At 45.6% G+C, this 27171-nt stretch overlaps 1 protein-coding gene across 1 annotated transcript in view; it reads left to right on the top strand.

Moving 5' to 3' along the window:
• Nucleotides 1-24923: 24923 nt before the first annotated feature.
• The window catches only part of tenm1 (teneurin transmembrane protein 1), a gene marked incomplete at both ends in the record, with an annotated part of 340279 nt that continues 338031 nt past the window's right edge, over nucleotides 24924-27171 (top strand). The window contains 1 exon segment of the mRNA XM_083785749.1: nucleotides 24924-25164. Within this exon segment, the coding sequence (XP_083641875.1) occupies nucleotides 24924-25164 (241 nt within the window).

Raw genomic sequence — 27171 nt, 5'->3', positions numbered from 1 at the left:
ACATGCACGTGTCAGAGCTGCCAACCTGCACACATTTTGTGTACCAACCACGCAATTCTAGGTGTCTATGTGGACGCACGCACGCGCGCACGCACACTCTGAGACATTTCACTGTGTGAAATCAGTTATTAATCAAGTCATTGGACAACTTTAGAAGGAGGAAAAATCTATTCTGGTTTCTTCCCCAATTTATTACGACATAAATTGCCCTTGACTTTACAGCGCACGTCTTGGCTTGAGTGTCAAAATAATTAACTAAAAATCCATTGTATTTGCATTGTGACTTTTCCTCCGCTTTCGTCGACACAAAGGACAGAGAGGGAGTTGCACGCTGCTCAGGATTTAACCCATTCCGAGCGGGGTCACCCCTTTTGGTGTTTTAACCAAGCATTATGTTATACTTTAAGCTATTGTAAAATAGCAGATCTACAAGCTCATAGCGCGCCACCGAGTGGCGCGCTATGAGCTTGTAGGTCTGCTATTTTTTAAACGTCGCGAAAATGCGGCACGGATCTTTGAATATATAGTATTCTTTCAGGCCTAAATGGGTTAAGCGTGTGACGAGGTGTATAGCAGCATTGTTGCAGTACAACGTGTTGCACTGCAATGCTTTGTGATCTTGCTATGTCCTTAAAAAAAAGTGGTTAACCTTTCTATGAGTTTTTACTTTTTATTGCTACCGAAGGTCGCAGTTAACTATGGAATCGTGGCAGTTCCCGTCAGTGTATTGGTTGGTCGGGATGAGAGAGAGAGCACGTGACATCACGTGACATCATCAGGGACTCTACCTCTGACCTCAAACCCTTAGATCTCCATATATGGAGCTGACCTGTTCTGACATTCCATTATGTTGATCCTTCCCCATCCATCCATCCTTCCTCTTCGATGTCTCCCTTTTGACTGGCACCTGTCCATTTAAACTCTAGACGGAACCTGCCCCAAAGTTAAAGGTGTATTCAGTGATTTCACTTCATTCAAATATCACTTATTTGTTTGTTTTGTTGTGATAATCCTCCCCACTATAGAGTGTGCTGGCCATATAAGGAGTTCCTCCCTGTCCCCAGTTAACCCCTGGGGGTCAAAAAAACCTTAGGTTTCGTTTTTGACTCTCTCCTGATTGGACGAAAGGCTTAGGTCCCAGGCAAAAACGAAACCTAAGGTTTTTTGAGTGAAATCACTGAATATACCTTTAATGCTATAGCCGCGCCCGGCAGCCGGCAAAGTCTCAACAGGACCGAAAATTAAGATCGTACCCCCCCCATGCCAAAGCACCAGCACTCGCCCAGCAGTCTGCTGTCACACAGGCAGATATGTTGATCTGACCCCCCCCATTCCAAAGCACCAGCACTCGCCCAGCAGTCTGCTGTCACCCAGGCAGATATGTTGATCTGACGCCCCCATTCCAAATCGCCAGCGCTCGCCCAGCAGTCTGCTGTCACCCAGGCGGATATGTTGATCTGACGCCCCCATTCCAAAGCGCCAGCGCTCGCCCAGCAGTCTGCTGTCACACAGGCAGATATGTTGATCTGACCCCCCCATTCCAAAGCGCCAGCGTTCGCCCAGCAGTCTGCTGTCACCCAGGCAGATATGTTGATCTGACCCCCCCCATTCCAAAGCGCCAGCGCTCGCCCAGCAGTCTGCTGTCACCCAGGCGGATGTGTGCACGCGCCTTCGCCCTTTTTAGGGTAAGGTCGCTTCTCACCCTTAGGCGTCTTACTGGTAAACATTTTAACCAATTCATTGGAACACAGGTAATTTTTCCCCCATATCCTCAAAAGTAACAAAGAAGGTCTCCCGCACGACAAACTATCAGACCTTTATAGCTCGCGCGACATTAATATTACAAGAGGACTAAAGTTGGCACAAACTCGTACGTACGCCCGTGTCACCGCATTGTGGCGTGAGCACAATGATTTATTTAGCCCCATAAAGTGGAGTGATGCCACACTGTACATCTCTCTCCACTAACGCATTCTGACCTGAGATCAGATTCTAAAAAATGTCTTCTACATCCTGACAGTTTTCTGAAAAAGCCATGTTTCTATGTCAGTCGTTCTTCGATTTTTCAAAAATAGCAGACCTACAAGCTCATAGCGCGCCACTCGGTGGCGCGCTATGAGCTTGTAGATCTGCTATTTTTCAATAGCTAAAGCATAACGTAATGCTATATAACACCAAAAGGGGTTCCCGGCCCAGAATGGGCTAAGAAGTTCATCTACTCCCTGCCTGGTAAATAGCCTCATGTGTATCATCAGTAATATTCATAGCTCGGTGCTGTCTAGTTGATCATGAATTATTAACTATACAGAAGAGATGAATGGCTCCCAAACTGTGCTTGATGCCTCTCAGCCGGGGGGGGGGGGGGGGGGGGGGCATGTTTTTTACATTGCTGTTTTGATTTCATCATATATACAGTAATACAGTGCCGCTGCTCGTCTCAATTCCACTGTATACTGTATGGTTTCGTCATGGCCCATGTTTTTTATGCCACGGTTTACGTTTTTTTTTTTTTTTCCGAATTGGACTTGATTCACTGTTGAACTCCGAGTGACTGCGCCGTTGCCAATTGTACTTCAGACTGCGGAAACACCTCCCCCCCCCCCCCCCCCCCCCCCCGCGCCCCGCTGGTTGTAAGCCAAGTTATGCTACTGTGAAAAGTGATCCTAGCGTAACATAATTATATATTTCGTTTTTTTGGCAGCGATTTGGCAGCGATCCATCCCCTTCGAAAATCTGTTGTGTTTGCAATATGCAGATGCAGCAGTCATGGATGGCCCCCAAATGTTGGCGACATACATACATGGCAGTGACAATGTCATTCAGCATCCCCCCCCGCCCTGGCAGAGGCAAGAGGAACTGTTTGGGGAAATATAGTATACCGTGTTCTCTTTTCTGCCGTCAAATCCGACACAATGATTCATTTGGCAATCTGGCTATAACTGGGGTCCGAGAGATACAAGTTTATTACAAGATATACAAAGATATTTTTTGCGGCTTACGCCTTTTATTGGTTTTTTTGAAGGGACAGACAGTAGGCTGACAGGATACGGGAGAGAGAGATGGGGGGGAAGACATGCAGTAAAGGCCGTGTCGGGGCTTGTCGGGAGTCGAACCCGCGGCACACACTGCGACTGGATTACCAGTTACGCCACCGCCTGGGCGAGATACAAGTTTTTTATGAAGGAATAAGCCTAATTTAGGTTCTGCCTGGAAAATATTTGAGGGATTAATAGGGCTGCATTATACGTTTTGCTGCAGTAATTGAGAGAAGATATACTATAGGGTATAGACTCAAAAGATGGCCATCTGTTTTTTGGGTTTTTTTCACGGAAAAATCAAGTAAATAATAGAGTTTAGAGTTTGTTTAAAGAACGCCTGCATAATTATCACGTCTCAATTATATTTCCCTTCGCTATCTCCATGATATATGAGAGAGAGAGAGAGAGAGAGAGCTGTTAAAGCAGCGTCTCCCTGTCAAAGGCTGCCGAGCGCGTGTGCGCGCTGCATGCCAGTGGCCTCGGCCCATATGCGAGGGGCCAAGAGAATCACACAGGGAGGTGAAGGCTGAGCGTAGATCTGAGGAAGACGAGGAAGCCTCGGGGACTGCTTATACCACTGGCAGGATGGGCATAGTGTTGCAAAAATCTTTCTCTTCTTTTGCTCCTCTCCCCCCCCCCCCCCCCCCCCCCCTTCGCTCACTCCCGGGGCTTTGCAGACGAACAAGCGTCACATTTTAACTAGTACACGGAAGATTAGCCCACTTAACCATTCAGGAATCAATCTGGCATGGTGCTCAGCTCACACCTAACAGTAGATCTCTTCAGCTGCTTGTCTTTGGACAGCTATTAAATAGTAGCACTCCTCGCTCTCTCTGCTCAACTCGCTCTCTCGCTTGTAAAAAAAAAACAGCTTTGATGAAGGGTCTGTGTGTGGAGGGAGGGAGGGAGGGAGGGAGGGGGCATTCCAAATTCCACTAATCACCAGATCCAATTGACTGGAGTCGATGGCATTGATTGAACAATTAACCCATTCTGTCCGGGCACCCATTTTGGTGTCGGCATCATGTTATGCCTTAGCTATTGAAAAATAGCAGATCTACAAGCTCATATCGCGCCACCGAGTGGCGCGATACGAGCTTGTAGGTCTGCTATTTTTGAAAAAAATCGAAGAACGACTGACATTTTTAGAATCTGATCTCGGGTCAGAATGGGTTCGTCAGACCAGCGTGTGTCCAGCGGAAACCTCGTATGAATCTGATCTCAGGTCAGAATGGGTTAATTCTAGCAATCTCCCCCAGTCCACAAGCCTTTTGCTTTTGTCCTCGGGGGGCCCCGGCGCCGTCAGACTTTGAGGGGTCAAATGTGTTAATATTACGAGAGGATTTTTTTTTGCCCAAGCTGCAGTGGCGGCTGATGCGGAGAGCTTAGGAGGTTGTCAGTCTTGATGTACAGCTTTATCCCATTCTGACCTGAGATCAGATTCATACGAGGTTTTCCACTGGACACACGCTGGTCTGACGAACCCATTCTGACCTGAGATCAGATTCTAAAAAAATGTCAGTCGCTCTTCGATTTTTTACAAAAATAGCAGACCTACAAGCTCGTATCGCGCCACTCGGTGGCGCGATATGAGCTTGTAGATCTGCTATTTTTCAATAGCTAAAGCACGACATGATGCCGACACCAAAATGGGTGCCCGTTCAGAATGGGTTATTTGCAAAGCGAGTTAGTGTGAATAGTCCTTTTTTAGTCCTGATGGGGAGAAACCTCTCTGTGTGTAGGAGGCCTATCGGGAGAAAGAGGAGGAATATCCAATGTGTTGAATGGGCTTTGTCCTGTCAGGGATATTGATTAAGTGGTTTGAGGTTGTGTGCGTGTGTCTGTGTGCGTGTGCGTGTGTGTGTGTGTGGCGTGCGTGCGTGTGTGTGTGTGTGTGCGTGCGTGTGCGTGTGTGACTGCGTGTTAATGCATGCAGCGAGTGTATGTGTCATTGCATAATGTAGCACTTCGTGTTCTTGTTTGCGGATTGGCTTTGAGGGGGACTTTGCTGCAGGTTGCAGATCAGAGAGAGAGAGGGAGAGAGGGAGAGAGAGAGAGAGAGATAGAGTGAGAGTGACAGATCATAGTAAAGTATGTGGTAAGCTGGGCAGAGTGGGCGGAGAGAGAGGCATTGTGTCCCTGTGGCAGGGACCTGTCGCTCTCTCTCTCTCTCTCTCTCTCTCTCTCTCTCTCTCTCTCTCTCTCTCTCTCCGCCTCCATCAAGATCCAAGAAGAAAGTTTCAAACCACAGACGGAGATCTGAGACATGATGCAATGGCCTTCTTTGAAAAGTTAAAGCTTTGTTCATCCGCCCCGTTGGTCCACACCTTGTGGGCATTCACACGTGCACACACACACACCAATACACACACACACACACACACACACACACAGGCACACACAGGCACACACATAAAGACGTCTGCCATTGGCACCATTCCTTTGCATCCAGACTGGAGTGCTCACACACTTGTGAAGAGTGTCATCAGTGTGTTTGACACTATAGAACGCCCATGCATTAACCTTGCGTCTCTGTGAGTGTGAGGAACAATGCAGTCAGGCACATGCATACATGCAGTCAGGCCTCTGGGTAAATGAGAACGATAATTGCGTCTTAACCCATTCTGACCTGAGATCAGATTCATACCAGGTTTCCACTGGACACACCTTGGTCTGATTAACCCATTCTGACCTGAGATCAGATTCTAAAAATGTCAGTCGTTCTTCGATTTTTCAAAAAATAGCAGACCTACAAGCTCGTATCGCGCCACTCGGTGGCGCGATATGAGCTTGTAGATCTGCTATTTTTCTGCTATCCGTTCAGAATGGGTTAAGGGCCAGAGCCATATAAGCCGTATAAGACAGAGTTACGACAACTCCGTTCACTTCATGGGGCCAGTCCCATCGCGGCTCTTCTACATAGACTTCTTATTGGCAAATAGGGACGCCGGAAGTTTACGGAATGCATTGGAGTCTATGGGCTCGCGCGAGTTACATGAACCACGGGACCATGTGGCTGTTTTCTGCCCCCTCAATGTCGCAACTCTGTCTATACTCTATGGCTCTGCATGCCTATAGGGCTAAAGAAGTTGGGGGGAAAATACTGTATGTAATTGATATTGGTAACATTTCAATTAAATTCAAAGGGCTTTATTGGCATGAGAAAACATACGTTTAGTCGTTTACATTGCCAAAGCAGAACGAACAATACAACAATACAGCAATACAATCAAAACAAAAAATTATGCACATTGGAAAGTCAGAATCTTCAATAGATCAATTTCTATGTACCGAGGTCACTCGATGCAGGTATAGTGCAGGCATATATATACACGATGATTAGTCTTTAGGGTGGTTGTGTTCCATTTCATATCCTTCTCCTATCACAGCAACTCGCAAATCTTGCTGCTGTGTTTGCACATTGTTGTATAGATGACACACTCACACTGTTTTTAGGTTAGTATCTTTCTGAGGCTTTCCTGTGAAAACCCTGGTATAGGTTCTTTCACTTGTATGTCCAACGCATTAATATAGAGTTTTTGAGTGGTGCAACCACTCCTACATCCAGCAACGTCCGTGTACCTAGGTAGGTAGGTAGGTACCTGTATGTATGTTTGTATAAGTGAGCACGGGTATGTCACTTATTTATACCAGTAGGGGGCACCAGAGTACATAGAAGAAATTGGAACGATACAGAGAAGAACCAATAGACGGGAGTTGCACCACTCGGTTCACACTGGTGTGATTTTTACCAGTAAACTCTAGGTTTTCAGACTGTCGTTCACTGACGAAGTGAAAGGGCAGAGGGCACGCAACTCAGACGAGGCGCGACGTCACGCGCATAGAGCGGACGTCGGACCGTTCGCTCTCCTTCGGAAACCTTGTCTTCCCGGCGGTGCATCTTTGTTTTAATTCCTACTAAGGACAAACTCTACACGTTGTGACGGGAGTTGCCGACAGAGAGAGAGAGAGAGAGAGAGAGAGATAGTCTTGAGAGATTATGTATAGATACTGATGGTAACTACATAATCAGTCACCAGCTCCAGTGGCCTTGTGGTTATAGAGTGTCCACCCTGAGACTGGGAGGTCGGGGGTTCGATCCCCAGGCGGGTCATACTCTGAAAAGTGGGACCCGGTGCCTCCCTGCGTGGCATCAAGGGTTGGATTGGGGGACAAGTCTCCTGGACATACTAGCGTCATGTCCAGGGGGTGTACTTGTACATCAGATTCATACGAGGTTTCCACTGGACACACACTGGTCTGATGAACCCATTCTGACCTGAGATCAGATTCATAACGAGGTTTCCACTGGACACACACTGGTCTGATGAACCCATTCTGACCTGAGATCAGATTCTAAAAAAAGTCAGTCGTTCTTCGATTTTTTCAAAAATAGCAGACCTACAAGCTCGTATGAGCTTGTAGATCTGCTATTTTCAAATAGCTAAAGCACGACATGATGCTGACACCAAAATGGGTTCCCGTTCAGAATGGGTTAATTCTTTCTTTGGGGTTATGGCAAGCTGAATATGGAGATTATCGGAGCAGCATTGACGTGTGGCCCCCCAGTGGCCAGTGATTGATTGATTGATTGATTGAAACCTTTATTTCAGGGGAATCCAATTGAGACCAAAAGGTCTCTTTTTCATTGGCGTCCCTGTATACAAAGAACAATTACAGCAATGAAACGCACACAATGATACGATACAAAAACACACACATACGCCAGAAAACAGAAACGGAATCAGAATCTTAAAAACACACAAAAAGCAGGTGCATACGCCTTCTTCTTCTAGTGTGAGGTCAGTTAAACATCTTTTAAAAATATCACATGAAACAAGGACATCCAGCTTCAACTTATTTTGACAGATATTCCATAGTGGAGCATATTGTACCCTGAAGGCATGTATCTCCCCAGTTTGGAAGAGGTTTTTGGTACCTTCAACACATACTGTATTTACAGTATGTCTATATGCCTGTAACCCGACGCCACGGCGTGTCCTGTCAACAATTAAGGCTCGCACTTGTTGTTTTTGTCGCGGTGTGTTTGTTGTGCATATATACTAGTGTATACTCTGGGATTATCCAAATTCATTCATTCAGGATCCAACGTATGCATAATTCATTAGACAAGGTAGAGCAGAGAAAAGGCATGTTTTTGGATGGTGTGTACATTAGCCCATTCTGACCTGAGATCAGATTCATACGAGGTTTCCACCGGACACACACTGGTTCTGATGAACCCATTCTGACCTGAGATCAGATTAAAAAAAATGTCAGTCGTTCTTCGATTTTTCAAAAAATAGCAGACCTACAAGCTCGTAGCGCGCCACCGAGTGGCGCGCTATGAGCTTGTAGATCTGCTATTTCCCAGAACCTGCGTGGCCGTATAAGCACGTGGTCGTAAGGGCCTCAATACTTACTCTCTAAGGCCAGGGGCCTCAACTCCTATATAAGTTAAAGTCTGTTCCTATAGTGTTTTATGTAAAGCGCTTTGGCTATTTAGAAAAGCGCTATATATAAAATTGAGATATTATTATTTATTATTATCATTTTAAAATCCAGCAACTGCATGGTCACAAGCCAAGGCTATAAAGCACTTACATCACAATTCCATGTTTACAAAAAGTGCACATCATATAAATTATTTACATTACATAATATGGACCTATATTTCGTGCAATTTCGATGCCGTTCACCTTTCAGGCCCACTGGCTAAAGATTGCACGGCGCAGCAAGCGTCAATAATAGCAAGGTCGTTCCATTTTGAGCATAGATTGGCTCAGATTATAATTATTTATTGTATTATATTGTTGTGTCCTCTGTGTGAAAGCACTTTGAGCTGCATTTATGTATGAAAGGTGCTATATAAATAAAGTTTATTAGATGGTATAGCATTATCAGGGTACAAATCGGGGACGCTCAAGCCCCCCAGAACCGAGAGGGAGGCGTGAAGCGCTAATGTCATAATTAGCTTACCATAGCCTCGGAAACCCAGACGTTTTTATTTCCAGGGAGAAAAAAAAAGTGGGTCAGAGTCCACTTCAATTCGGCATAGAGTAGCGCAAACGTCGATCACTCTCTGCTGATTTCTGATCGTCTGCACCTTTGTTAAATTGACGCATACACGCACGCACGTACACACACACACACACACACACACACACACACACACACACACACACACACACACACACACACACACACACACACACACACACACACACACACACACACACACACACTCCTCTCTCTCTCTCTGTCGAGCAGCTGTCCAGCAGCTGCGCACAGTTTCTGCCGGCGGATCCTGCCGGGAGCTGCCTATAATGCCATAGAAAGCATAGGTGAGTTCCAGGCTAAGCTTACCACAGCTGGGGCCAGATTCATGCATGAGCAAAAGTGGTTTCGACCAATGGGCTCGACTGACGAGCCGGCACATATGCTCATATCGCGCCACCGAGTGGCGCGATACGAGCTTGTAGGTCTGCTATTTTTTTAAAATCGAAGAGCGACTGACATTTTTTGAATCTGATCTCAGGTCAGAATGGGTCAATCAGACCAGTGTGTGTCCAGTCGGAAACCTCGTATGAATCTGATCTCAGGTCAGAATGGGTTAAAAAGGGAGACATTGAAGAGGAAGGACGGGTGGGGAGGGATCACCATACTGTATGTATCGTCAAAACAGGTCAGCCCCATATATGGAGATCTAAGGTTTGAGGTCAGATGTGTAGAGTTGCTGGCCTGCTCCATATAATGCAGATCTATAGGGGGATGATCCAGCCTTCTCCATGTATGGCTATCCAGGGTTTGATGAGGTCAGTGTCGTGATATTTATATAATGGGAGACGTCCTTGTATGGAAGCGTGTCACGAGGCGTGACGGACTGACAGCCATATATGGTGGCGTGACGTGTCACGAGGCGTGATGGTCGGGTACGGGCTTTATAATTCCGACACGCTATTGGTCCGACTGGCATTGGAACGACGACCTATACCTCAAACCCTAACCTGACCATAACTGCAATGCACGGGAGCTGCGTACGCGTACGTCCGACCGCTGTTTCCGCATGTCGGACCTTTGGCATGTCGGATCTGCGTGTTGTTGCATTCCCGTGATGTCACGAGGCGTAATGGACTGAGTGTTTATCCCATTCTGACCTGAGATCAGATTCATACGAGGTTTCCGCCGGACACACACTGGTCTGATGAACCCATTCTGACCTGAGATCAGATTCTAAAAAATGTCAGTCGTTCTTCGATTTTTCAAAAAATAGCAGACCTACAAGCTCGTATCGCGCCACTCGGTGGCGCGATATGAGCTTGTAGATCTGCTATTTTTCAATAGCTAAAGCATAACATGATGCCAACACCAAAATGGGTGCCCGGTCAGAATGGGTTATGCAAGCCAATGGCCATTATGGGTGGAGACAAGTATCTATTGTCACACCCATTCCTGGGCCTCAGAGGTGCTAAAATCTTTGAAGGGGAAATTATCTAGTTTGGGATTTCTGCAGGTTCAACAAGTTTCAGATGGTCATATCTTCTTAATTCCCCCCCCCCCCCAATTTCAATGAGCAATACATCATATGAAAGGTTACATTGTGCAGTTTCATAATATGTAATAAACTGAAAAAAATGTGTATATCAAACCACTGTACTCGGTCACATATATGGAGAGCGTGACCTGACTGACTGATGGACAGACAGGTCATGCGGGTTTTCATAGTGATCTGCGACCTACGGTTGCAACTAGTAGCAGTAGCCGTATCTATCAAAAGTACTAGGGGGTACTAGGGTGGTGAGGTTGAGTCAGCAACCGGAAGCCAGTGAAGTGAAACGCAGAACGAGGCAAATGGTAACATTTTGGGTGGTTGAAGACCGGCAGCATGTTCAGCAACGGCGGAGTTGAAAAGCATTCAACGGCGTATATTCTTTCTACGTCCGAGCATAGACATAGGTAACGCCCCGCCTGCCTCTGATTGGCCTATACCGACACAGCTGGTGTCTCCGAGGTCAAAAATACATGCTGGAGAATGACGGCTTGGCACGCGCGGCAGCAACTTTTATTTTTGTAGAAGAGGTGAACTAATATTGTTTATGCCGTTGGCCTGTTTATTTGTATACATGTGTAAACTTTAAACATTATTGTACTGTAAAAAAAAAAGTCCCTTTTCCCTTGATCTTTATTAGTATAATAGTATTAGTTTAGTGTTAGTTTAGATTAATACACGATAATCAACACTAACACTTTAATTTAGAACACAGCCAAATCAAATCATAGTACATAGGCCTACGTGTTCAATCAATTATTCAATCAAAGCAAACGGCACAAACAATATTAGTTTGCCTCTTCTACAAAAATGTAAGTTACAAATGACTGTGGCGTGTTGCCATTCTCTCGTACTTGTATTGATTATTTCCCACCACGGAGTAGCCTTGCATCTCGGAGGACAGGCAAGACGGGCAGTGTTGGTAGGCCAATTAGAGGCAGGCCGGGCTTTACCATGTCTATGCTCGGACGTAGAAAGAAATCACGCCATTCAACAACACAATAATGTGACTTTGACAAACAAAGGCTTATATTGATCGAGGGGAGGGAGTGAGACGCCGGTCTCTTTTATCTGTACAGGTTGAGGACTGCAGGGGGATGGATACGTGGTGGGTTGGCTCATAAACACTTCTCTAGAGACTTAGAGAAATGTAAGCAATAAGCCACGAGAGGTCTCAGGTTATCGGGTATTTTACAATGGCTGGGGGCGTAGGCAGACCCGACGCGGAGCGGAGGGTCTTCTACCCTCCCAGCCATTGTAAAATACGCGGTAAGCTGGGGCCTCGAGTTACGGTTACAATATTGGCAATATTAACCTAATAAAACTATTACATTCACAAAAATAGCTACACTTTGTGCCACCAGAGCAAGCCGCATCACTTCCTTGTTTTGCTCGGCAAGTAGACTATGTGACGGGAGAATAGCGCTTGATGTCTTTACGCGGCTGCCTGGAGCGACACATTCACAGGCGGTGCTTACACGCCCACACGGCATGTGTTTGTAAAGTAATCAAGCGCTCCCCTTTTCCAGTACAGCTACACAGATGTGGAATCAGCTGCGAATGATATAATGTGATTGAAGGTGTGGGTTATCAGTGACATTTACACCGGTCACGTGCCAGTAACAAGCCAATCAGAATCAAGTATTGGGACTGCTCAAACCACGATGCGATGTTTTGTTTGTTTATAGAAGATGTTGGCGGAAATTCTAGTGAGTAAATGGGAATTTACAGACCTATATTATGTTACCTCAATGAAGGAATATAGTAACAGACACATGGCCTACAGCTCTTACATCTATCTAGCCTAGTAAAGGTTACTAAAGAGATTCATAGTTTCAGCTGGACAGGGTGGATGAGTGAGCACACAACATCACAGCACGCACCTGCACGGCAGAGACAGATTACATTAATGTGGTGTTGGACTCAGGTTTACTATGCTTTTAGCAGGACTTTTGGCTTCGTGCAGTGCTTTAATTTGTTTACACACACACACACACACACACACACACACACACACACACACACACACACACACACACACACACACACACACACACACACAGACACAGACACAGATATTTACATTTCATAGCACAGTTCTGCAGATATAATAAGGCAGCTGGTAATTAATTGATAAATCAAGTCATGTTTTTCTTTTTTTTACAGCAATGTATGTGACAAATAGTAGGACTAACCTTTTATGAATGAGGCATTCAGCAAACGAAAAGTTTAACGTGACATAATGGACGAAACATTTTCAAATGGCTTATTCGTTTTCGCTGGCTCTCTCCCATTGTTTGTTTTATTGACCGCGGCTGTTTGCGTCACAATACAGGTATACAACGCCTGCCTTGTTCTTATACTACTGCTGGGCCGTTATCGGCGTTAACGTGCCGCGTTAACGCGAGACTCTTATCGCGCGATAATAAAAAAAATATCGCCGTTAATCTATTCTCAAAATTGGGTCTGGGACCTGGGTCTGCAGCGGGCCAGGAGGCGGGCCGTGCATGCGTGTGTGTGTGTGTGTGCGTGCGTGTGGGCGCGTTCGGAAATAGCGCCCTGAGCCCACTGTGCAATGCAAACTTAATAGGCGAGTGCGCTCCGGTGTGGTATTTCCGAACGCGCCCTGTAGAGAGAGGAGGCGGAGCGCGGAGACGGAGTCAGTGCACTCGTCCCTGAGTCCCTAGTGTAGTCTGTGAGAGGGACGGTAAACGGCAACGCCAACACAAAGTTCTACTTACTGGAAAAGAAAGAGGCCAGATGGAGCCATAAGTCCATATCCATATTCCATATCCAGGCAGCAGCCTGCTGCATCATGTTAGCTGTTCACAATATGATCACAACCAGAGTAATCTATTAGAGAAATAAAAGAAAAATCTAAGAAATTCCATAAATTATAGAAGAAAATAAGTATAGGCCTAGTGAAAATAGCCAATCTACAAGCTCACAGCGACGTGCTTGTGAACTTGTATATGCTATTGTCACTAGCTTGGGTCCCGGGAGAATGTCTAATTTCTGCTTTGGGTCACGGGCTAAAAAGTTTGGGGACCTGATCTAGTAATGAATTAATATTTGTACTTTATTCAAATAGACCAATTATCACCTACAGAATAACCCTAGAGTTGGCCTATTATAGACGTCCATTTTGGACCCCCTTCTCTATAGTGCTATTAATTGCAGCGATGAATACTGCGATGTTTGTTTCAGCCCTCGTTATATTACGCAACTGGCAGTGCACTGGGGCCTCTTGTCTCTTTCCAAAGTGCGTGGGCGGTCAAGTGCGTTGTTTTCCGTTCATAGCGAAGCTGCGAATCGTAACATTGTGTGTGTGTGTGTGTGTGTGTGTGTGTGAGTGCATCTGTGTGTGTGTGCGGCTGTTCCATCCTTTGAATCCAAATATTGCCTGCCATTAATTCTGGCATTGGACTGTGAGTGAGCGAGGATCAGCCTCAGCATGTGTGGTGTTGTTTTTTTGTGTTTATTAGCGGCCCCAGAGATTTTCGGCTCGGTCAACTGTGAAAGTATACAACTACGTGACTTGAGTGCTGTCATCATCCGCCTACAGACAAGCCATCCACTAATTAAAACCCCCGCCGTCAAACCATCCACCTTGCTTCGTTATATCTCTCCATCCCTCCATCTCTCCATCCCTCCAAATCCCTCCATCCCTATACAATCCGTCCGTCCCCTGCGTAGTGCGTACACTCCGTGTTTTCACTGTGACATCTCCTCTTAAATCTCTCCATCCGTCTCTCTCTCCCCCGCACATAAACACTCTGCCGTTCCCCCCCTGCCGAGGCGGGGCGGTGAGGTGCTCTCGGCGGGTGGTCTTGTTGTTTGTGATGTTTGTTTCGCTTTGGTTTAGGTATAGAGGAAAACCGGGGGTCCATGTGGGCCCTTAACCCATTCTGACCTTAGATCAGATTCATACGAGGTTTCCACTGGACACACACTGGTCTGACGAACCCATTCTGACCTGAGATCAGATTCTAAAAATGTCAGTCGTTCTTCGATTTTTTTCAAAAATAGCAGACCTACAAGCTCGTATCGCGCCACTCGGTGGCGCGATATGAGCTTGTAGATCTGCTATTTTTCAATAGCTAAAGCATAACATGATGCCAACACCAAAATGGGTGCCCGGTCAGAATGGGTTAAGGCTCCGACGTGGTCTGGGGGCGGTCTGTCATGTGCCTGATGAGCCGTGGAATAGCTATAACAAATGGAGGAAGCAGATATAGAGCTTTTTTAAGAACCACACAGGAGAGGCATCTGTCTGACGGCTTCACTGTTTACTGTTTAGCCTCCATCTGCATTATATACCCGGCCTCGGCTCTATACCTGGTGATTAAGCCACCGCGATGGTAAACAAAATGGAAAACGGTTGGAAAAAAACTGGTCATTTTGCAGCCCCCTTTGTGCAGCAGAATGCTAGAACATTTATATATTTTTGAGGGGCGCTATAGCTTTGAGGGTTTGTGCAAAGTCTGCAAACACAAACATTGTGTTAAAGGTATATTCAGTGATTTCACTTAAAGGACCTATAACATAAAATTAAACTTTTTCAATTTCTTTTGTGTTTTTGGGGCTCCCATGTGTGTTTTCTATCCCCACAAATAACCAATTTTGAACAATCAGGCTTTCATATCATATTGGTGTTTTAATGGAAATTGCTCTCAGGAACAGCTCAACTGATTTTGGCCTCATCGTGATGTCATCAATGTCACCCTACTTTGTATAATTCCTCTTCTTCAGTCTTAAGTTCCAAATTTGCATTTCCACTTTGTTTACAATGTCCACCATTGTTGATTTTCCAAGCCGGCCTTGGAAGCCTGGTTTTTTATCTAGCATCAGTATTATAATGACTCAAATATTAAATAATCTGCATATCAGCGCCCCCCACCACCTCAGGACATTGTGGTACTGCAGCTAAAACGGCTTTCAAAGTCCAGAAATAAATGACAACGAATGGTTATATCAGAGTGGTTGAGTGAGGCTCAAACCATTAGAAATAGCTTTGAGGGACATAGACAATATGACATTAGATATTAAAGGCAGTTTTAAAATGCATGTTATTTGCGCTTTAATTCAAATATCACATTTGTTTTTAGTTTTTTTGTTGGATAATCCTCCCTACTATAGAGTGTGCTGGCCATTATAAGGAGTTCCTCCCTGTCCCCATAGTTAACCCCTGCAGGGGGTGCTGTTTGCCTGTTGCGCCTCACCCCCACTGTAGAGCGTGTGCATGTTTGTGCACATCTTGTTTTTCCAAATCACCCAATCACTGAACACTCCATTCTGAACGGGAACCCATTTTGGTGTCGGCATCATGTCGTGCTTTAGCTATTGAAAAATAGCAGACCTACAAGCTCATAGCGCGCCACCGAGTGGCGCGCTACGAGCTTGTAGGTCTGCTATTTTTGAAAAACCGAAGAACGACTGACATTTTTAAGAATCTGATCTCAGGTCAGAATGGGTTAATCAGACCAGTGTGTGTGTCCAGTGGAAACCTCGTATGAATCTGATCTCGGGTCAGAATGGGTTAACACAAACATTGAATGCCGTTGACAATGAATGGCCACGCTTTGAGTGTTTTGAAGACGAAGGTTGAGGACGCAAATTGTGATTGGCCCGGAATGCCATGCATGTTCGTGCTGTTAGTTTGTTTACAGAGACACAGAGAGACGGGCAGCAACGCTCTTGACTTATTTCTAAACTATGTTTTCATATTTCATATTTTAGCGGTGCTGATTGGGTTTAAAATCACTGTCTGGATGCCATCTTGAATGAGAGTATTTCTGTAATCAAAATCAGCTGTGTTTGGAGGACGGACGACACAGCTATGGGAATCAAACGGGTGAATAAAATCATTTTTTATTCATGCCGGACTCGACACGTCGTCATCACGCATCACGTTTTCGTTCAAATTAATTCATTAAAATCTGATTTTTCATTATCTTTTTATATAAAAATACATTGTTTTGGCATATAATGTTAGGTATGCAGTCATGGCGGTTAAGACTAACTGTTCAGGAGAGGAGAAAAAACAGATTAAAAATTGAGTTAATAGCACAGACAGACTCTTCACATGATACTAGAGCAATCAGACAGCGGCCTTGTGGTAAGAGTGCCCGCCCTGAGACTGGGAGGTCGGGGGTTCGATCCCCCGGCCGGGTCACATACCAAAGACTGTACAAATGGGACCCAATGCCTCCCTGCTTGGCACTCAGCGTCAAAGGGTTGGATCTACTAATCAAATGATTCCCGAGCGCGGCACGGCTGCAGCTCACCGCTCCAAGAGATGGATCAAATCCGGAGAACACATTTCACTGCGTTAATGTGTGTGCAAATCGTACGACTTTTTGACTTTGACTATGTCTGAAATGAATGTCAGAGCTGAAATCGACATGCAAATTTGAAATGAATGCCTATATGTCAAGCCTGTTTAGTCAACTCACTGTTTTCTGTATAAGACATTACTCTATAAGCCCATATCTCCAAAACTGGTGGGTCAAACTGAACAACCAGTCAACCAATATGTAAATTTGAAGCTATGATACTTTCATATGACATGAAAAAGCAAACAAATAAACCAAAACAATCTAATGACTTACTTACTTATACTTACTTTACGTCTTTAACCCTGCAGGCCCCAGCTTTATCAAACTAATCGATTTAACAAATTATACAAATAATTGGTCATTGATCATTTAATTGATAATACATAATTGATTACCAATGTATCCAAATTTTGGGTAAGTCATTAACTCATAAGCGAAAAGGTAAGCTACAAGATCAGATGGTGAGCTTGTAGATCTGTCTGTGGTAAATGTATTCGTTGATATAAACTGTAAAAAAAAAATCTAGTGTTTTAAATTAAACAAAAGTGATCAATAGAATAATTACTGAGAAAATAATATTTGCTAGCCCTGAATAACGGCTACAAGCTCACAACGTTGTACAATGCAACACACTGTTTGTAGATCTGCTTTTTTCAAAAGGGAAACAATGAACACATTTAAAAGTTTTTAAAGATGGAGTGCCATGATTTTTTTTCTACCCTAAAACATGATCATCAGGTCCTATTGTTATATAAGGAGGAAGAAGTAAAAAAAAAAAAAGTACAGTATTTGTTAAAATGTCGTTTTTATGTGGGCACGCCCACCAGTTCATTAAGTATGCCTGGTGGGTGGTGATGGGCGGTGATCCACCTGAACTTAAGCCGCACCCACAGCTGTAGTTGTATGATAAAGGGGGAGGGGTTAGGGGAGGGGGCTGATAATGTGATGTCACAATATTACTGTTTTTTTTCATTGGCACTTTTGACAGGGTTCAGCCTCCAGGAAGAAACCCTGAATACAAAGGGAATACACCATTGTAGGTTTATACTGTGCAAAGGACTCTATAGGTAGGATGTCTAATGAAGTACTGTCACCTCATAGACTGGAAAAAATACAAAAAACTGTGGCACTCTTTAACTTTTTGAAAATAGAAATGGGGATTAAAATGGTAAACCAAAAAAACCTGTGCCATCGGGTGGGGGGTGGGGGGGGGGCTGATTTCTTCTCATCCTCCCTCTGGCTTGTGAGGCCCTGTTTAGAGAGTGGGATTGAGTCGGCGTCTGTGCAAACATGCCGTGCGGATGGAGGCCAGAGCTAACAGAGTAAAGTATAGCTCTGTACTCACTGGGGGGGGGGGGGTGTTGTCGGCATGGCAGAGAAACGTTATTTGTAATTTGTGACTCTTGTACTGTATCAATATTCCATGTGAGCAGTTAATGTTATTGGACGGTGTATAACTCGCGAACTTCTGGCGCCTCGTTTATTTACCAATATACAAAAAAAACCTCAATTTCTCTCCCTCCCTCCCTAAATTTCCGTCTGTCTGTCTGTCTGTCTGTCTGTCTGTCTGTCTGTCTGTCTGTCTGTCTGTCTGTCTGTCTGTCTGTCTGTCTGTCTGTCTGTCTGTCTGTCTGTCTGTCTGTCTGTCTGTCTGTCTGTCTGTCTGTCTGTCTGTCTGTCTGTCTGTCTCTCTCTCTCTTGCTCTGATTCTATTACTTTTATTTGCTATACCGCGGGATGTGTAAATGGCTTTTTTGTACTCAGTGCGGTGCGGCAGCCCCGCCCCTCTGCGCGGCGGGGCCTGTGTGTGTAAATCCCGTTTTAAAAGCAACCGCGGATGCGAGCCTCGACGACGCCGTCAATTCCCTAAGAAGATTTGCAAAAATATATATATATAAATATATATAATAAACCAACTAAGACTGCTGCTCTGTGACAGTGCCTTCATGTGAATGCATGAATAGGATGGATGGTGAGGACGAACTGGGACCCATTAGGTTATTGCCACTGTATATAGCGAGGGGATTATCACCCCCCTGTGTGTGTGTGTGTGTGTGTGTGTGTGTGTGCGTGTGTGCGTGTGTGCGTGTGTAGGGGTGAGTGAGAATTGTAGGGCTGCTGAGAGCATAGTAGTGCAATGTGATGCATGTGGTCGGTTCAGCGTTGTCACTTTACATTAACCCATTCTGACCTGAGATCAGATTCTAAAAATGTCTTCTATACACATCCTGACAGTTTTCATTCTGACCTGAGATCAGATTCTAAAAATGTCTTCTACACATCCTGACAGTTTTCCATTCTGACCTGAGATCAGATTCAAAAAATGTCTTCTACATCCTGACAGTTTTCTGAAAAAGCCTATGTTTCTATGTCAGTCGTTCTTCGACTTTTCAAAAATAGCAGACCTACAAGCTCGTAGCGCGCCACTCGGTGGCGCGCTATGAGCTTGTAGATCTGCTATTTTTCAATAGCTATAAAGCATAACGTAATGCTATAACACCAAAAGGGGTTCCCGGCCCAGAATGGGTTAAAATTAGGCCGAGCACTGAGGAGTTCATTACATGCCGATGCATTATTGATTACAATTAGATTGGAAATGAAACAAAACAATACATGCTGTGTGTGTATATATATATATATATTCCCAACCAATTCCCAACGCGCGTGTGCCTTGACACACATTGAGCTCTGCCTTTTCGACTATACATTATCTTTGCATATATAACATTCCATATCTCACTACGACGCCTGACATTGTCCCATCAATAAATGAGAGTTCCAAGTGAGAAGTGGTTAACGTCGTTAACGGGTTCGACTGCATGAATCTTTGAAGGAACTATTATGCATTTTACATGCCCCGAGTCTTGTACGAATTAAGGGGCAATGATTAGGAACCGGCGGTTATCGCCACTGGGGGCAACTTCAGTGAGGACGTCGATTAACCCATTTTGGTGTTGGCATCGTGTCGTGCTTTATAGCTATTGGAAAAATAGCAGATCTACAAGCTCGTAGCGCGCCCACCGAGTGGCGCGCTACGAGCTTGTAGGTCTGCTATTTTTTGAAAAATCGAAGAGCGACTGACATAGAAGACATGTTTTTAGAATCTGATCTCAGGTCAGAATGGAAAACTGTCGGGATATGTAGAAGACATTTTTAGAAGAGATCCGGAAAATAAATCCCCGTTCATTTTCCTCATAGACTTTTCAGAAAGTATTTATTTAAAGACGTTTATACGCCGCGGACAACAATGCCAACTCTCGTCGTGACCAAATCATGACGACAAACACAATTTTTCGGGGGCGAAACAAAGAATTAGAAAGTAGAAAAAAAAACGGCAGGTTATACAACACTTTTTTTTGTTGTTTTTTTTCTTCTTTGTAATTATTTGTTTGGTCCAAAGTATTTGTCACGACTCGAGTTGGCTTCGTATACGACGCTTAAAAGGTCTTTAAATAAATACGTTTTGAAATGTCTATGGGGGAAAAATGCATTGTTGGGATTCATTCCCTGGGGCCACTCGTCGTTCTGAAAGGGGGGCGAGACTGCGACGCTCTATACTCCACTTTATAGCCCCAAGGTGACTATACTCTGGTGTTGTAAGAACAAGGCCCCGAGGTATATACTTGGCTCTCTGGTATAAGCGCGTAGAACCAACCTCGTCCTACGCAACGCCTCGTGCTCTTTGTCTGAAGCTATAAACTTGGCTCTAGGAAACAACCCCCGGCTTTTGACATCAAATCCAAGAATCAAACCCCCCTAAGGTGGCACCCCACTGGGCTAGAGTTATCAGCCATAACCCCCGCTAGCAGGCTTACTTCTCTAAACGCGCAAGGGGCCTCTCAGAGGAGGACACGGAGAGGGAGGGTCCCGGGGAGGGGGAGAGGGAGGGAGGGAGGGACGAAGGGAGGGAGGGGAGGCGAGGGAGGAGAATAGGGGAGGAGCTTGGCAGAAGGAGAGAGGAGGAGAAGGAGAAATAAAAGATGGCGGAAAGGGGAAACGATGAGGCAGAGATATAAGGTGGATGGTGATCCCATGCACATAAACACAGTGAGCACTTTGTGTGTGTGTGTGTGTGTGTGTGTGTGTGTGTGTGTGTGTGTGTGTGTGTGTGTGTGTGTGTGTGTGTGTGTGTGTGTGTGTGTGTGTGTGTGTGTGTGTGTGTGTGTGTGTGTGTGTGTGTGTGTGTGTGTGTTAGGGCATTAAGGAACTAGTTTACTATTCAACTAGTAAATCCACTAGTTGACCTTGTTGGTACTATAGTTGACTAGTTGATAAGAAAAAAAATTACTTTATTTTTTTCAGGTAGATTATAGTTATAATGGTAGATTATAGTTATAGTCACCAATGTACACAGTTTTTAAATGTACAAATGTTTATAAATTTTTTTTTTTACATAATAGGTAGTTAAACAACTAGTCGACTAGTCGTGTGTGTGTGTGTGTGTGTGTGTGTGTGTGTGTGTGTGGGGCTGGATACATTGTGTGTGTGTGTGTGTGTGTGTGTGTGTGTGTGTGTGTGTGTGTAAGGGGCTGGATACATTGTGTGTGTGTGTGTGTGTGTGTGTGTGTGGGGCTGGATACATTGTGTGTGTGTGTGTGTGTGTGTAAGGGGCTGGATACATTGCATGTGTGTGTGTGTGTGTGTGTGCGTATGACAGTATAGGAGGCTAGTAGGAGCCCTCGTTCAGGGTTGCATGCGTTCTTGCGTAGGCGCCCGAGCGATCGTGTGTGTGTGCGTGGCTTGGCGTGCGTGCGTGCGTGCGTGTCAGTGTGAGTGTGCGTGCGCTGCACAGACATGAAACAGAAGCCAGAGCCTCTGTATAGAGACACGCAGCAGCCACACAGTGCCTGCAGTGCACTCCCAGCTCATAGGTAATGTTAGACCATTCTGTACGGGAACCCCTTTTGGTGTTAGCATCATGCTATGCTTTAGCTATCGAAAAATAGCAGATCTCCAAGCTCATAGCGCGCCACCGAGTGGCGCGCTACGAGCTTGTAGGTCTGCTATTTTTGAAAAATCGAAGAACGACTGACACAGAAACACAGCTTTTTCAGGAAACTGTCAGGATGTAGAAGATTTTTTTTAGAATCTGATCTCAGGTCAGAACGGGTTAGACTCCCTTGAACCAGACAGAAGGTGACACCAGTCAATCCCCGCGCTGACAGCGCCAGCTCAGATAATAGCAGGCTTTGATTCCTTGCAATAACTCCTGCCAATCAAAATGAAAGGCGTTGTGATTGCTGCAGCCGAACCGCGTGTGAGGCTGAAGCGAGCGTGTGTGTGTGTGCGTGTGCGTGCGTGTGCGTGCGTGTGTGTGTCTGACAGTCTCGGTGTCAGCGGCGCAGTATACTGACTGCGTTGCTATACGGCGTATAGGAGATAATCGAACGGGACAAACTGCCCCCCGGGTGGTGCGAACTTTCCCCCGAAAGATGTGCTATTATTACCGTTCTGCCGTTGCCCCTGTCACACCGTCATCACGTATAGACGAGCAGAGAGAGGTTGAGAAGCGCCCGAAGGACGGCCGGCCATAGCGTATATATATAGAGCGGACGGACGGTTCGGGAGAAGGAGAAAGGACCGTGGAAAGGTTTTATGGATCGCCATTTGCTGCCTGCAGCAGGCTGAGTGGGAGGAGAGAGGGAGGGGAATTGGGGGCTTTTTTTATTCCAGTGTGTGTGTGTGTGTGTGTGTGTGTGTGTGTGTGTGTGTGTGTGTGTGTGTGTGTGTGTGTGTGTGTGTGTGTGTGTGTGTGTGTGTGTGTGTGTGTGTGTGTGTGTGTGTGTGTGTGTGTGTGTGTGTGTGTGTGTGTGTGGCGAGTGTTGCGTGTGCTCATTATCACGCGCACCTGCCCCGCTATGTGTGCTCCTTCCTCGCATGCACAATGTGTGCGCTCGAATGTGGGTTAGAAACGGGGGAGGGGGGTTGGACTGCGTCGGGGTTGGGTGGGGGGGAGTCCTTCAGGTGGAATAAAAGCATTACTGCGGTGGTGGAAAGGTCAGCTGTAAACTTGTATCAGACTAGCCCATTCTGACCTGAGATCAGATTCTAAAAAAAATGTCTTCTACATAGATCCTGACAGTTTTCTGAAAAAGCCGTGTTTCCGTGTCGGTCGTTCTTCGATTTTTTTTCAAAAATAGCAGACCCGCAAGCTCGAGTGGCTACGAGCTACGAGCTTGTAGATCTGCTATTTTTCAACGGCTAAAGCATAGCATAATGCTAACGGCAAAAAAGAGGTTCCTCCCGCCCAAAATGGGCTAGTGGTGATCACCCCGCGCTGCGAGATCTCTGAGGTATTGAGCAGGCACGCTCTAATGGCTTTGATATATGGACTACAGGACTCCCCGAAGAGGTCAATACCATAGCACTTTGTCTCTATGAGCAATGACCCTCTCTCAAGCTCCATTTAGAAGCCTCATATCTGCAGGAAATAAAGCGAGAGAAAAGGCCTCGGGGCAACACAGCGTACCCACTATGAAGGGGGGGGGTACTACTGATATGAATGAAGTATTTTCTAATCACACCCTCTTGTTGGGGGCTAATCGTCGTCCCCGATCAATCATTAGTTATGGGGATGTAAGCAATCTGTGAAGGCGCGTTATCAGAGAGTACATTTTCTGACGCGGTTGAGAGAGAGAGGAGAGGAGAGCAGTGCGTTGGACTGAATGAAAGATGTGATTTATCGGCTCCCTGTTTGAGGAGGGACGTCGAAGCTTGTGTAAAAGCCTTGTGTCTAATAGCGTTTCATCGCCTCTTCAATAGATTCACACAGTGTACTTGGAGTGACAGACGCGGAAGCTTTGTCACAACAAAACGTGCCGTTTTATCTGAAATGATCTCTTAAGACATGAGAGGCGCTTACACACACACGGCAAAACGGGGGAAAAACAGCGACGTCCCAATAAGCTGACAGAACACAGAGCGCTTTATTTTGGCCCGTTTCGAACACGACAATTGCATTTTGTACGTTGCATTGTAGTATTATATTCTCTGTTGCTCGTCCCTGAGCAACGCCCCTGGACCCACAATGGCGTGACGATCATTTCTAGGACGATTCAGTTAACCCATTCTAACCGGGCACCCATTTTGGTGTCGGCATCATGTTATGCTTTAGCTATTTAAAAATAGCAGATCTACAAGCTCATAGCGCGCCACCGAGTGGCGCGCTACGAGCTTGTAGGTCTGCTATTTTTTAAAAATTTAAGAGCGACAGACATTTTTAGAATCTGATCTCAGGTCAGAATGTGTTCATCAGACCAGTGTGTGTCCGGCGGAAACCTCGTATGAATCTGATCTCAGGTCAGAATGGGTTAAAACCGCTGCGGCGAAAGGCAAAACACCACCACCACGAATCCGAACCGTATTATATTCTCTGCCGCTCGGTTTGATTCGAAACTATAACCTTTTTCGCTGTGAAACGTGAAAGGAGCCCAAACAACCATTTATAAAAACGTGCGCTGTAAATTGGACCTGAACAGATGTTTGCCAAATTGTTCCACTGTGTTGTTCAATAACCCATTCTGAACGGGATCCACCTTTTGGTGTTATATAGCATCAAGTTATGCTTTAGCTATCGAAAAATAGCAGATCTACAAGCTCGTAGCGCGCCACCGAGTGGCGCGCTACGAGCTTGTAGGTCTGCTATTTTTCGAAAAAATCGAAGAACGACTGACATTTTTTAGAATCTGATCTCAGGTCAGAATGGGTTGATCAGACCAGTGTGTGTCCAGTGGAAACCTCGTATGAATCTGATCTCGGGTCAGAATGGGATAACAGACCTCTACCCCCCCCGTCTCCCTCTCTCTCCCTCTCTCTCCTCTCCTCTCCTCTCCTCTCCTCTCCGCTCCTCATCCCCTGCTTCTTTTGTATTCTCTCCGCACCTGCTCATCCTTCTTCCTCCTTGCCCCCCCCCATCCCGCCCCCTCTGCAGACTCTGCCCTGTGTGCCGTGGTCTTGCTGAGTGACTAAGAGCGGGGGACCCCCCCCCCTTAGACGGACATGGAGGAGATGGACAGCAAGCCTTACCAGCCACTGTCCAAGGGGCGACACGATATGGAGATGTCCTACACCAGCTCGTCCGACGAGAGCGAGGACGGCGGCAGCGGCGCCGACCGCCACCACCGCTCCTACACCTCCCGCGAGACCCTCCCCGACTACACCCACGAGCTCCGCCTCACCCTGGGGTCCCACCACCACCGCGACCGGCAGGGCAACTATGGCCAGCAGCCTCAGCAGCCAGGTATACGCTCTCTCTCTCTCTCTCTCTCGGTATAGCCAGGTGTGCTTACTCATCAGACAGGTGTTAGAACCCCATCAGACAGGTCAGTGCGCCGGGTTCTCTGGGCTCTCTGGTCTAGACAAAATGTCAGCCCCCCCCCCCCCCCCCCCCCCCTTCTTTGCCCGGGCAATTTGGCCACCCGTCTTGCGTGGCCGGATTATTTTTGGGGTATTTTGGTTTCATCTACAGTGGGGATGTCCCCGATACACTTTTTTCGCTTCCGATCCGATCCCGATACCTCAAGTTAGCCGATACCGATACTGGATACCGATACCAGTGTCGTGATCTCATGTTGTGTTTTATAGCTATCTAGCTATATATCTCGTGTTGTGGTTAGTGTGTGATATGAGATGTGAGCTGTAATCATATTCCATCATATTCACGTGCTTTTGGAGAGAAATGAGACACATAGGTCTACATCTATCCTAAGAATCTGCCGTCAAAGAAAAGAAGGTTTAAACATGGCAAACAAGCATGTTTTTTTTACGGAAATTATGTAATTTTACATGAAAAGTAATACTACTACTTTTACTTTTGCAATGTAGTTAAATACAAATTGTGAAAAAAAGCTTAAGGGGAAGATAAATCATGAAGAAAATAGGATTTGTCTCAAAAATAATTGTGCTGAAAATATGGTGAAAAATCGTATGGTGAACCTCATATCGTGACACGTATCGTATCCTGAGTTGAGTTTATCGTTACATTCCTACTATGGTGTGAGGATCATTTGTTTTAGGACAATTCGGTTAACCCATTCTGACCGGGCACCCATTTTGTCGGCATCATGTTATGCTTTAGCTATTTAAAAATAGCAGATCTACAAGCTCATATCGCGCCACCGAGTGGCGCGATACGAGCTTGTAGGTCTGCCATTTTTGAAAAATCGAAGAGCGACTGACATTTTTAGAATCTGATCTCAGGTCAGAATGGGTTCATCAGACCAGTGTGTGTCCGGCGGAAACCTCGTATGAATCTGATCTCAGGTCAGAATGGGTTCAAACCGGCAGCAAAAGGCTAAACGCCGCCACGGATCCGACCATGTGGTGAGCATGGAGTGATAATGAGGCACAGCTGAGCGTGTAGGGATGTGTGCAGGTAGAGTCATCTAAGTGCTGCTACTCTAGTCGTTTATACTAATAGTGTTATTTATATATTTACAATTTGATTGCTAAAAATGCGTTTTCTTTCTACAAAAAGAGATTATTTTGTCCCGCGGCATTTAATACATAGAGGTTGCAACTCACCGTGAACTTCGAGGTATATTATTTCCCTGAGTTGCTTTGAGGCTGAGATGCCGATGTCAGCACTGTAATGCCAGCCATGGCTGCCTTTTTATGATGGGGGGGAAAAATACCTTCTGCAACATAGTCCTGCAACATTATTTCCCCAAGTTACTTTTAAGGTAGCCTCGATACCCAGGCTTTCATTTCGTCTGCGCGAAAGATGAAAGCCTGGAAAAAGCCGTGGGCTGAACCAGTCTAAAAGTGGGAGTCAACCCTTCCGGGTGGGCGTCGCTCTAAATTATGTGACGTAGCGCTGCACTAGGGGGGAGAGGAGGGGCCGGGGGTGACGGACAGATCGATGAGATCCAATCAGGGTGCGCGCATTTCTGAGGCGCGACCCGCCCCTCTAGACCAGAAATGTCTCTGCTTAGGTCAGGCTACTTTTAAGGCAGAACTGCTGTTTTTTTGAGCATTGAATGTTTGTGGTGGCTGCATGCCTCGTGGTTAAATCTATGGGGAAAAAAAAATTCCTTCCCCAACGTAAACGCACAAGCATGGTACAGTATCTACAGTAATGGCCGCCATGATTAGCATTTTGTCAAATCGGATGTCTTTGCATGCAATATGAAAAGAATAAGCACAAAGTATGATCACAAATGCTCTACTTTCTTGCAGAATTTCAAATAAGATTTTGTTATTTGAAAATTATATTAACTCTCAAAAGTCTCAATATGAATACCCAAAT

Source organism: Protomyctophum parallelum (genome assembly GCF_964188405.1).
Source record: "Protomyctophum parallelum genome assembly, chromosome: 16".
NCBI classification, from domain to species: Eukaryota; Metazoa; Chordata; class Actinopteri; order Myctophiformes; family Myctophidae; genus Protomyctophum; species Protomyctophum parallelum.
The sequence above is the reverse complement of the archived record's forward strand: the minus strand, read 5'-3'. Positions and strand labels throughout refer to the sequence as shown.